Here is a 13,330-nt window from a genome sequence, read left to right as displayed (position 1 = left end):
CACTAAGAATGGTAGAGAAAGAAACTTTAATTCAAATTCTATATTTATATTCTCTATTATTATAAATTAATAAAAATATAAAATTAAAATTAAATTAATATATATGCGGGTATTCCGGATATACCCAATACCCGCAGATGCTAACATGCTCAGTCCCGATCCCGACCCGATTCTCGTGTATTGCGGGTCTCGAGTACCCGACACCCGCTCGGGCCCGCACCCCGTTTAGACACCCCTATTATTGACATATGAAAGCATAATTGCAACGGATATATTTTGCCCTCATATTTTCTCTGTCCTATCTTTTCTTCAACAAATCTCTCTCTCTCTCTCTAAGAATTGTCAAATTTGATTCATAATAAATATAGTATTAAATATGTATCGTAACTTAAAGACAATGAAAAAAATCTTTAATTCGGTGTAAAAATCATAAAAAAATGCATTTGAAACTACAATAATTTAAAGTTTGAATATATTTTATTCTCTCTTTGTACTCTCTTTAATAAATTATGATAATATCCATGCATTGTGACCTCTTAGAATTGAGATGGATGAAGTATCTCATTTTGTTAGAGTTTAATTTTTTTGATCCCAAACAATTACTCAATTTTTTGTTAGTATTTTTAAAAAACACTCCCTCCGTCTCATTAGTAATATTCCATCATTTTTGGGCACAAAAATTAATAAAAGTGTAGTTAATGTATAAAGTGAGTTGGTTAAAGATATTTAAAAATTGTTTTAAATGAATTAGTGTATAAAGTGAATTATGCCTACTGTTAATAAAATTTTAAATAATTAATTTGATAGTGGGACGTTCCATTAACACTATAATAATTTTGAGACATTACTAAGAATGTGATTTATTTTTCTGTTGGTCAATTAAAGCTTCAATAATAAGAAGATAATTAATTAATGAACCAACCTTAGATAAAAATAATTTTATGTTGTTAGCTCAATAAATTTTTAAAATATACATTGTGATGTGAGCTTTTTTTTCTTCTTTCGACTGATTTGTTGCTTAAATAAATTCAAGAAAGAAACAAAAGTTTCCATCAAATAGGAGGAAAATTGAAAATACTACTTTCGAAAAAGAATATATAACTCAAATATTTTATATGCATTTTTTTTAGGGTATTTTATATGCATTTTGAAAATCTTTTATAGTATATATTTCATGTAAAAGTTACTCTTCTCGTCCCAATTTAATAGGCTATATGGGCCGAGCACGAATGTTGGGAAACGAATAGCCTATAATAAAATAAGAAAGGTAAAATAACTGTTTTTGAGAATATATTTGTCAAAAAAGTAAAATAGATAAATGAAGATTTTCTTTTTTTTTTAAATGAGAAGAGAGATAATTCCGTGTGAGCCACAATAATATATGGTGTATATAATTAGTTGTGTGAGTTTATTTGTTAAATACTATGTTAACTTTTCATTTTAAAAAGTGACTATTGAAATGAGACGTCCAAATAAGAAAGTCTGATACATTGAATTGGGACAAGAGTATGAAATTTGTAGTCACATAAATATAGAACATATTTAGTTAATTCGATATTCGCCAACATATTTAGTTAATTAATATGTCATTCGTACGGGTGAGCGTACTAATCTATACTCCATCTGTCCACAAAAAAGTGTCCTACTTACCCCCTTTTTTTGTCCACGAAAAAGTGTCATGTTTACCTTTTGTACATTCATACCCTTTACTTTTCAATTTATTTACAACTTATGTCATTAATTAAATCTACACTTTTATTTAATCTATGCAATTAACCCACACAATTAATTCACTAATTAAAACTACGAAACCAACTCCCCCACGCCTAATCAATCCCATTTTCCCCAAAATTAAATTACCTTTCTCTGAACTCAAACAAGTGGAAGAAATACACACAAACCCTCCAAATTGTATCTCCAATTGTATCTACAACCCGATTTAATGGCTTTTGGGCTATGTGTGTTTATTGATTAGCTCAATGGAACAATAAATATGTTCTGAAAATTAACTCCACTTCACGTGTGAATTCCGCACTACAAGAAATTGAGTTTTTACCCACATATAATTACCCACACATAATAATGTGTGGTAGTTTAGCCACACATAATTTCAAAATGTTTAGGTAATTCACACAAAAAAAATTCATTAGTTATTGACATTTAAAATGTGTGGCAAAAATATTTTCGTGACATTTATTATTTTACAGTTATTTTTAAGTTTTATTTATGTATAATAAAATTTATTTTTAAATCTGTTGCGCCAACGTGGCAAACTAATAAAAGTTATTAACCACGCATAATTCTAAATTATCTATGTGTGGGTAATGAATTTTTATCATTATTTATTCTTGACATGTAAGAAATATGGGAAAATATTTTTAGCTACATTTATATTTTGGCTTTAATCAATTATTTATGCAAATCTTAATTGATGTTTTACCCACACATATTTTGAAAAATGTGTAGGTGAAACAATTTGAAACTTTCAATTAGTTATTGACATTTAAAATGTGTAGCAGAAAATTTATTTGTAATATTTATTATATGGCAGTAATTCTTTTTTAAGTTTTATTTTATTTAATGTAGTTTATTTTTATATTTGATGTGCACCTCTATTAATTTTTTTAAACCACACATAATATATGTGTGGATAATAATTTTTATATTTATATTTTGACAAATTAAAGTAAATTTTATTTTATTTTTATATATTAGTGCCAACTAATCAATTGATTTCTCTACATTTATACTGTTAGAGTCAATGTTGACTCCGACAATGTTGGATGGAATGTTGATAACATTCATGGTGTCAACATTTCTGGGTTGCAACCAACATTCCGGAGTCTGCCTTGACTCCATACTTTGACTCTCCATTGGTAATTGTATATATTTAATCTTTACCTTCCTTTCTCGTTTTATTTTTCTTTGGTTGTGGAATAAAGGTTTCAAGCTTGTTGACCACGTTTTCAATAAATGGAAAGGCGGTTTTTCATGATCCAAAGTAGTGGGGTGTTTGTTCCTACTTTTAAGGAGCCATGATCTTTCAACCAACATTCCAGACTGGTCGACTAGCAGTTTTCGGAGGTGGATTGCAGCGGTTATTGGAAGCTTCTGGAAGTGAAAGTAGAGGAAACTAACCACGACATGAAGGTCTATAAAAGCAGCAAGAAGCCTCATTCATCCTTACGTTTTGGAAGTGCAAAATCAGAGACTTAACATTCACTCACAACCATCTCGTCATTTTCCTGCTGCAAACGTGTCACCGGTTCTTCAAGGATTGCTTTGACGAAGTAGACTTAGGCAGCCAATCTGTAAAGTCTATCTTTGTATCGACGGGACGTCGAGGGCAAGAGTTGAAGTGCAAGGCCATTGGAGCGTAGCAGGTTGTTTGCTTTGTCCGATTAACTTTAGTTATTCGGCTGTTTCGGATTCTGTGTTGTATCAACATTGTAGTACTGAAAGTAGATAGGTTGGTTTATCTTAGGCAGTCATTCTGTAAAGATAGATCTCCAAGAAGATCCAAATCTGTACTTTGTTTTGTTGATTCAACATAGTGATTTTAGCCTTGAGGCACTCACGGGTTATTTATAATCCGTGAAAAAAGTATTCCTGTGTGTTATTTATTTCCGCTGCATGTTGATAGTAATGTTAGTAACATTCTGTTGATAACATTGCATTCAACATTACTCTTTTCTTTACACAGTTTTACTTTGTTGGTAATTTGGGGCACTAAACTCTTTCAATTGGCATCAAGAGCAGGTTCTTGACGTACTAAGAATCGATTCCTGTGTGCAAAATTACCACTTATGGATTTGTCAAGTGTGTCGGCTCGACCTCCTACTCTTGATAGTGGTGGGAAGAACTACAACTTGTGGAAAACTAGGATGAAAATCTATATCAAATCTATTGATGAACGTGCCTGGGTGGCTGTGTTGGATGGGTGGACTCCACCGCGTACCACTGATGAAAATGGAGTTACTTCTCTCACACCCGAGAGTAAATGGTCTGCTGATGAAAGACTCATTTCTAACCACAACTCCAGAGCCTTAAATGCTATCTTTATCTCTGTTGATGTTCCTGCCTTTCGCATGATTTCTAATTGCACGGAAGCTCGAGATGCTTGGCTCATTTTGCAGGAACAATGTGAAGGATCAGCCAGTGTTAGAGCAACAAAAATGCGAATGTTGACCACCAAATTTGAGATTTCGAGAATGCGCGATGATGAGACTTTCTCTGCATACTATGAAAAACTCTGTGAAATCTCAAATGAAGCTGTTGGACTTGGTGAACCTATTAGCAACGAAAGATTGGTCAGTAAGATACTGAGATCTCTGCCTGAAAGGTATAACATGAAAATCTCTTCAATTGAAGAAACTGCTGATGTTGCTACTTTGCGTGTTGGGGATCTGGTCAGTAAGTTGTTAACTTTTGAGATGAATCTCGAACAGCAGAAAGCTGATCATGTGTCCAAAAGTGTGGCTTTTCGTGTTGAAAAGATTCCTGAAAACTCTGAAATTACTAACTTGTCTGAGTGTACAGATGTTGATCCCGAGGAGGAAGATGATGTTAATCTTGCTATGTTGGTTAAAATTTTTAACAACATGCTGAAATCCTTTAAGAAAGGAAAATCCAAAAATGGTTTTAGGAAACCTTCTGGGATGTCTGCTGGATCTTTATCCAACATCACCAATGTTAAGAAGAATGTTGGAACAACATCTGAAGTAAGAAGTGTTGATCACATTCAGTGTAGGGGCTGTCAAGGGATGGGTCACTATGCAAATGAGTGTCCCACAGTTGCAAGAAAAAGGCATTCTGGTCTTACTGCAACTCTTAGTGATGACTCAGATTCTGAGGAGGAAAAAGTTCTCCTTATGGCTACAGTTGATGAAGAGCATTTGCAGGAAGAAGACATGATTGGAGCCCTTGAAAATCTTGATGATGAAATGATTTTTTCAGATAGTTTTTCTGAATCTGGAACTCTTAGTTATCTTACTGAGAAATGACATTTGTATGTTGGGAGTTGAGAAACCTATTAGCAACGAAAGATTGGTCAGTAAGATACTGAGATTTTTTCAGATGTCGGGAGTTGAGAAATGACATCTGTATGTTGGTTGATGAAAACCAAAATCTCAAAGGGCAAATTACAAGGCTTGAAAGGATGCTCTCTCAACGTGATGCTGAACTTGATATACTCCGAGGTAAAGTTTGTGATTCTGAAAGGGTGTTTTAACGGTTTAACAAAGGGACCTCATGTTTAAATGAAGTTCTGTCTCATGGTCAGCATAGTAATTCTGGTATTGGTTTCTGTGCTGAGGAGCAAAGAAAGCAACATCGTAATACTACTGTTTTTGTTAAAGAAAGAAATGTCAGTGTGAATGTTGACAACATTAAGGATCATCATAAGAAAAGCAAAAAGAAAAAATCCTATGTTTGTCATTATTGTTCTGCTCCTGGACATATCAAACCTCATTGTGTCAAATACATAAGTGATTGTGCTGTAAAATCTGCGACACAGATGTTTGACTGTTACCAGAAGAATGTTAGTAACACTGGCAGGTTTGACTTTAGCAGATTGTTGGATAAGAGAGAACAGAATGAAACCTGTAATACTATTGTCTACACCTCTTTGAATGCTAATATTTCTGAGAATTGGTACTTTGACAGTGGGTGTTCTAGACATATGACAGGAACAAAGGCTTTACTCTCTGATTTTGTTCCAACATCTGGAGGAAAAGTCACTTTTGGAGGAGGTGCGAAAGGAACAATTCTGGGGAAAGGAGTTCTCAATGTTACTGATTTTCCTAAATTAAAATATGTGTATCTTGTTGAAGGGCTTAAGGCTAACTTGTTTAGCATAAGTCAGTTATGTGATGCAGGTATGACTGTAAAGTTCGACAAACATCTTTGTGAAGTCTTTGATGACACAAATCAGTGTGTGATGATGGGAAAAAGGTCGTCTGACAATTGCTACAAGTCCCAAGAAGAAACATTCTGCAATGCAGTCAAACTTGATGATGTTGAGCTTTGGCATCAACGACTGGGACATGTAAACTTCAAGAATATTCAAAAGTTGATCACACATGATGTTGTTCGAGGCCTTCCTAATCTGAACTTCAAGAAAGATGTTGTGTGTCAACCTTGCCAGAAGGGGAAGCAACACAAAACAGCTCATCCAATGTTGTCAACATGCTGTACCTCGAAATGCTTCGAACTCCTGCATATGGATCTGATGGGACAAATTGAAGTTGAAAGCTTAGGAGGAAAATGGTATGTACTTGTGTGTGCTGATGATTTTTCAAGATACACTTGGGTCGAATTCTTGAAAACAAAATCTGAAACCTTTGCTCATTTTAAGAAACTGTATAAAAGGTTTAGAGTTCAATATGGCCAGTATGTTGGAAGAATTAGGACTGACCATGGCAAAGAATTTGAGAACTCTCTCTTTGATGACTTCTGCACTAACAATGGAATTTTCCATGAGTTCTCTGCACCCAAAACTCCTCAGCAAAATGGTGTTGCCGAAAGAAAGAATAGAACCATTCAGGAAATGGTGAGAGCTATGTTGCAAGCAAAAGGTCTTTCCAAACGACTATGGGCTGAGGCTGTAAGTACAGCATGTCACATCATCAATAGGGTGTACATGAGACCAGGTACTATGTTAACTCCGTATGAGATCCTCAAAGGCAAGAAGCCCAATCTCAAGTACTTTCATATTTTTGGATGTGTCTGTCACATCTTGAATGATCGTGATCACCTTAACAAGTTTGATTCCAAAAGTGACAAAGGTCTCTTTCTTGGGTATTCTGTGAATAGTCATGCTTTTCGTGTATATAACCTCAGAACTAAGACTATTCAAGAGACTGTTAATGTTGTGTTTGATGATTCTCTTAGTCTCATTGATAGAACAGAGGATGAAGATGTTACTAAGCTACTTGAGGAGCCCAACAACATAAGTCATGCTTCTGATCACCACAGAAGTGGCAATGATGGTACAACATCTGTACCAACATCTGATGTTACTTCGTCCGGGTCAACATCAGAAGGAGAAGCTGGCAACTACGTGTCGGACTCTGAAGAACAATTGGAAGCTCAATTTCTTCATGATTCCATTAGACGAGATCCCCCAAGTCATGTGAGAAGAGATCATCCAAGTTCTCAAATCATCGGAGACGTTGGTGAAAAAGTTGTCACTCGACAGAAGAAGGGAGTCAATTACAAAGAGTTGGTAAGAATTGCATGTATGACTTCTGTGTGTGAGCTTGCTGAGGTTGAATGTTATCTGTCTCTTGTTGAACCTAAGAATGTTGCTGATGCTCTTAAAGATGTTATGTGGGTCAATGCTATGCATGAAGAACTTAATCAGTTTATTAGAAATGATGTGTGGGATCTTGTTCCTAGACCACATAACAAGAATGTTATTGGTACTAAGTGGATTTTCAAGAATAAAACTGATGAGTCTGGTAACATTGTTAGAAACAAAGCTAGATTGGTAGCACAGGGGTATACGCAAGTGGAAGGGATCGATTTTGATGAATCTTTTGCTCCTGTTGCTAGAATTGAGTCAATTAGGTTGTTGTTTGCCATTGCTTGTCAGTTTGGGATCTCCTTGTTACAAATGGATGTTAAGAGTGCCTTTCTAAATGGTGTCTTATCTGAGGAAGCCTATGTTGAACAGCCTAAATGATTTGAAAACACTAGTAAGCCTGATCATGTGTTTAAACTTAAAAAGGCTTTGTATGGCTTAAAACAAGCACCACGTGCATGGTATGAAAGGTTGACTGTGTTTCTTCTTGATTATGGTTTTTCTCGTGGTCAAGTTGATAAAACTTTGTTCATCAAAAGGCATGCTGGTAACACTATCATTGCACAGATTTATGTTGATGATATTATGTTTGGTGCAACTAATGAAAAGCTTGTGAAGGATTTTGTTAAGGCCATGTCTACCACATTCGAAATGAGTATGGTGGGGCAATTGAATTTTTTCCTAGGTTTACAGGTAACGCAAACTCCTGAAGGCATTTTCTTCTCTCAAAGCAAGTACTCAAAAAGTCTTGTTCAAAGATTTGGCCTAGAGTCTGCTAAACACATGAGAACTCCCATGGGTTCCACTGACAGATTATGCAGAGACGATGTTGGACGTGATGTTGACCCAACACTATACAGAGGAATGATTGGCAGTTTGCTTTATCTAACTGCAAGTAGACCTGATATTCTGTACAGTGTAGGAGTGTGTGCTAGGTATCAAGCTCAGCTAAAGGAGTCACATTTGAAGGCTGTTAAACGCATCATACGCTATGTTGCTGGAACATCTGAACTTGGAATGTGGTATTCCAAAGACACTAACTCAAACATTGTTGGATTTAGTGATGCTGACTGGGCAGGTGATGCTGATGACAGAAAAAGTACAAGTGGAGGATGTTATCTCTTGGGAAACAATGTTGTGTCCTGGTCAAGCAAGAAACAAAATTGTGTTTCGCTCTCTACTGCTGAAGCCGAATACATTGCTGCTGGCAGTTGTTGTGCTCAACTTCTTTGGCTCAGACAGATGTTGGACGACTATGGTATGGAAAGCAACATCTTGACTGTCATGTGTGACAACACTAGTGCTATAGAGATTTCTAAGAATCCTGTTCAACACTCTCGCACAAAGCACATTGATATTCGTCATCATTTTATAAGAGATCTTGTTGAGAAAAAGCTCATTGTGTTGGAATACATTCCTACTGAAAAACAACTTGCTGATATTTTTACCAAGGCTTTAGATTTTGAGAGATTCTCCCATCTTAGGAAGTCTCTCGGTTTGTGCTGCATTTAAATGTTCTTGCTTGTGAGATGTTAGGACTTAGGTTTTCTTTGTTGGATCCTAACATCTTTATTTTTTTCTTGTGTTTGTTTTTTCTTTTGTTTAGGCATATGCATGTTGGAGCCTGTGTTACTGAAAGTGCAATGTCCATGTTGGTTGATTTGATGTTATTCGATTTAACCGGTTCATGCTGTGTTCTTTTAGCAGAAGTTGAATAAAAAAAAATAAAAAAATAAAAAAAATTTGATGTTATAAGACCGGTAGCATAAGAGTGAGGCTTAATGGTCATAAAACATCTGAAAATAAATGGATCTTCCCTTCTCTCATCTAAGTACTCGGGGCACGGCGTTCGCTGCGACGATGCACTCAGGGAAAATGGATGTTGAGTTTTAAGATCTCAAAGTGTTTCATTTTATTGGTTTTACCTCTGCTGAAAGAATCATAGTCTGTTGTTCCGGATGTTGGATAACATTGTCTTCTAATGTTGGACTAACATTTGATGTAACATTGGCTCTACTGTTTTGTTTCAATAGGCATTTTCTTTCTCTTCTCTGGCTCTCTCTCCTTATCTTTTTCCTTGGTGATCTTATCTGTTAATTGTGTTTCTAGGGTTTGTTTGTCTAATGCGTGATCCGTATCTCCTTATCTCTTGTGATATGATTTTCGAATTTTGATTTGTTTTTGTGAGGGAGATTTTTATGGGATTTGTGTTTATCTCGTGGCTTAGTGGTTGATGTTGGCTGGGGTCTTCTCGATTGTTTATAAGGGGGTTGTTCTGATTATTATTTACTACCTTTCTTTTCACAAACCCTTCTATCGAGATTTGTGCAGTCTTTCTTTGAAGCTCAAAAGTCATGGACAAAAATCCTGATCTTTCCTCTCTCATCAAGAGTCTGATCCAACACTTTGGATCACCGGAAAGTGCTGCCAAACATCTCTCCGCCCTCCCTCAGATGGCCGAATCAACCGACAAACCCTCGTCTTCTCAAACTCCGGTGGAAGTCGCAGGAGGATCTTTTCCTGTAGCTTCTTCTCCAAAAGGCTCTCCGAAGAGAAGCACCATTGAATCGTCTGTAGGGGCTGATGTTGATCCTGTCTCTCTGCAAATGGTAGAAATTCCCATCAACCCTGAGCCGATCTCCACTGTTCCTCCCCTTGAGAATGTTCATTCAAAGATGGCGCCTGAGTCCTCTGCAAAAGTTGACGAAAATCTCACGAAGGGGAAAACTTCTCTTCCAAACCCCACTGTTCATGCGACCTCGGAAAAATCCACAGGACTTCCAGCTGTTGGTGTTACTCAACATCAAACTTCACTTCCTACTCCAAGCGGAGAGTCAATTCCGTCTTCAAAAGAGGAATCAGCGTTTGCTTCTCCAGATACCTCTTTGGAGAGAATTGGGGAAATTGCCAAAGAGGCGTTGCTTGATCTTGCTTCACAACCGGGGTCAGATGTTGATAAAGCTTCTGCTGTTGCTGAAGAAGAATGTGTCGCTGGAGATATTCCCACATCCATGGATGTTGATGACTCTGAAAAAATTCCTGATGTTGGTCAGGATGTTGATCCAGAAGAAAGCACAGATGTTATTGATGTTGACACCTTTGTCCCTGACAAGAAAAGCCGAAAACGTAAAGCTGGAGTAGCCTCTCTCAGGAGGTCCTCAAGGTCAAAATCCACACGGGTGATCCCTTCTACTCTAAATCTTCCTAGCCGAGAAGACAGTGATGTTGGTCCAACATCACAGCCTCCTGTTCTCAAGCCAAAGGTTGAGCATTCTCCCACCTCAAAGAGCGGAAAGGTATCCTCTACCTCTCATACTACCTCCCCTCGCATCAGCTGCTCTGGAAGCTCCTCTGAATCAGAGGTTGAGGTTAGTAAGTCATACTCCACTCGTTTTTACACTCGTGAAGCAAAGAATGCTCTCAAAGTGTTGGCTGCTAGGAAGTTTCATAATGATAGACGTGCGGATGAGGATTTCTTTTCAAAGTATAGGCTTGATATTCTCTTGCAAGATAGGGGCATGTGGGGTACGGTTGTAAATGTTTTTCCCTATGATGCTGACATTGTTAGGGAGTTCTATGTTAATCTGATGACAGAAGCCTTTGACCCAAAATCTGTCAAGTTTGGGAAAGGTTTTGTTAGGGGTAAGGTCTTTGATTTCTCCCCATCTGCCATTAACAAAGCTTGTTACACTGCGAATACCAACACTGATGATGTTGAGGTTGATGATGATGAGATGACTAGGGAGTTGACTGGAGGGAAACTTAAGGCTTGGACCTCGAAGTTTGCTGCATCCACTTTGTCTTGGAAATATTCTGTGCTTCACAAGATTGCAGTTTACAACTGGCTTCCAAGCAAAAACACTACTGCTCTAACCAAAGAACAAGCTGAATTTATCTTTAAAGTTGGTAAGCCTCTGGCTTTCAACTTTGGTGAGCAAGTGTTTGCTAACATCTCTCGTGCAGCCTTTAAATCCACAGGTGGAAGTATGCTTCCCTTCCCAAGCCTCATCTATAATCTCTTGGTTCAGCAAAAACTCAAGGAGAGAGAGGAAGTTGTGCTTGTTGAAGAGAAGAATCTACTTGAGTTTTCCAAAACGCTCCTCACTCCTGATCGTGTCAAAGATCTCCCCTACGAACCTCCACGTGCTGGTCCTACCTTGTCTCCTCAGCCTGATGATGAAGCTGACTCTGCTGAAGCTGAGATTGACATGTATGGTGAAGATGAAGATGTTGATCGTGCGACTGCTCCTGATGTTGCACTTGATGTTTCCAACATCATTTCTGTCAAAGCACATCTCACTAGAGAAACATCCACATCTCGTAAAGGCAAGGAACCAGCTGGAGATTCAGAAGTTGAGATTGATCTTGATGTTGCAGAGCTCATCAAGGCCAGAGAGGATCTTCTCAAGCTCAAAAGACAAGTGCAGTTGATGGTGGATCGGACGATCAAAATGGGACAGGACATGCTTGCACGGGTCGATTGCTGTGACTAAGTTTTCGCCAAACTCCTACCTTTTCCTTCTTCAACAAAAAAGGGGGAGTAGTGGTTCTGAAATTTGTTGGCAGTTTTTGTTCCAAAACATTTATTGTTTCTTTGGTGATGTGTTTGATGCGTGGACACCGTGAATTTTTTTTTGTGGTGCATGAGCACCTGTTTTTGGTAACATAGTTTATGTTATCTTGGTTTTTGATTATCTGTTGGTTCAACATTTATCATGTTTTTGATATACCTTCGTATATTGTGTTGGGCAGATTAATGAAGGTCATGGCCTTCGGCCGACCTCAAATGAAGCTTAGGTTTCATCTTGGTTTTTGATCTATGTTGATCGAGAGGTTAAATGCTCTGAATGTTGCTGCTTGTTTTGTTCATTCTAAGTATGTTAAATGCTCTGAATGCTGCTGCTTGTTTTGTTCATTCTCAGTATGTTAAATGCTCTGAATGCTGCTGCTTGTTTTGTTCATTCTCAGTATGTTGATCGAGAGACTAAATGCTCTGAATGCTGTTGTTTGTTTTTCTCTCTTCTGTTTTTGCAGGTTCTTTTGTTTCTTTATTCAGGGGGAGTTCTTAACTTTCTCGTGTTTGTTTCAAACCGATTGTTGAGTCAACATTCAGTTTGTGTTTCTTAAGGTTGTACCTCAAGTGATTCTTAAGGGTGTACCTCGTGTTTGTTTCAGGGGGAGTGTTTTTACGACATCTCCTCTGGACTGATTTTGAAGTTCACCTCTTGTTTGATTAAGGGGGAGTTTCTAACTCTTTCTTGATCTGATTTCCTGTAACATAGAATTCGTTTCTGTATATAGTTTTTTCTTTGTTTGTGTTTTTGTTGCAGGAAGGAAAAGATTAAGGGGGAGATTGTTAGAGTCAATGTTGACTCCGACAATGTTGGATGGAATGTTGATAACATTCATGGTGTCAACATTTCTGGGTTGCAACCAACATTCCGGAGTCTGCCTTGACTCCATACTTTGACTCTCCATTGGTAATTGTATATATTTAATCTTTACCTTCCTTTCTCGTTTTATTTTTCTTTGGTTGTGGAATAAAGGTTTCAAGCTTGTTGACCACGTTTTCAATAAATGGAAAGGCGGTTTTTCATGATCCAAAGTAGTGGGGTGTTTGTTCCTACTTTTAAGGAGCCATGATCTTTCAACCAACATTCCAGACTGGTCGACTAGCAGTTTTCGGAGGTGGATTGCAGCGGTTATTGGAAGCTTCTGGAAGTGAAAGTAGAGGAAACTAACCACGACATGAAGGTCTATAAAAGCAGCAAGAAGCCTCATTCATCCTTACGTTTTGGAAGTGCAAAATCAGAGACTTAACATTCACTCACAACCATCTCGTCATTTTCCTGCTGCAAACGTGTCACCGGTTCTTCAAGGATTGCTTTGACGAAGTAGACTTAGGCAGCCAATCTGTAAAGTCTATCTTTGTATCGACGGGACGTCGAGGGCAAGAGTTGAAGTGCAAGGCCATTGGAGCGTAGCAGGTTGTTTGCTTTGTCCGATTAACTTTAGTTATTCGGCTGT

At 37.5% G+C, this 13,330-nt stretch overlaps 2 protein-coding genes across 2 annotated transcripts; both read left to right on the top strand.

Annotated features, from left to right (window-relative positions):
• The first annotated feature begins 3,806 nt into the window (after positions 1-3,806).
• LOC131026053 (uncharacterized) lies at positions 3,807-5,003 on the top strand. Its single transcript, XM_057955831.1, has one exon. It carries the CDS (start codon positions 3,807-3,809, stop codon positions 5,001-5,003), a length of 1,197 nt encoding a protein of 398 aa, XP_057811814.1.
• A 4,654-nt stretch (positions 5,004-9,657) lies between these two features.
• Positions 9,658-11,796, top strand: LOC131026052 (uncharacterized). Its single transcript, XM_057955829.1, has one exon. It carries the CDS (start codon positions 9,658-9,660, stop codon positions 11,794-11,796), a length of 2,139 nt encoding a protein of 712 aa, XP_057811812.1.
• The last annotated feature ends 1,534 nt before the right edge of the window (positions 11,797-13,330 follow it).

Source organism: Salvia miltiorrhiza, chromosome 5, assembly GCF_028751815.1.
Source record: "Salvia miltiorrhiza cultivar Shanhuang (shh) chromosome 5, IMPLAD_Smil_shh, whole genome shotgun sequence".
Taxonomy (NCBI): Eukaryota; Viridiplantae; Streptophyta; class Magnoliopsida; order Lamiales; family Lamiaceae; genus Salvia; species Salvia miltiorrhiza.
The sequence above is the reverse complement of the archived record's forward strand: the minus strand, read 5'-3'. Positions and strand labels throughout refer to the sequence as shown.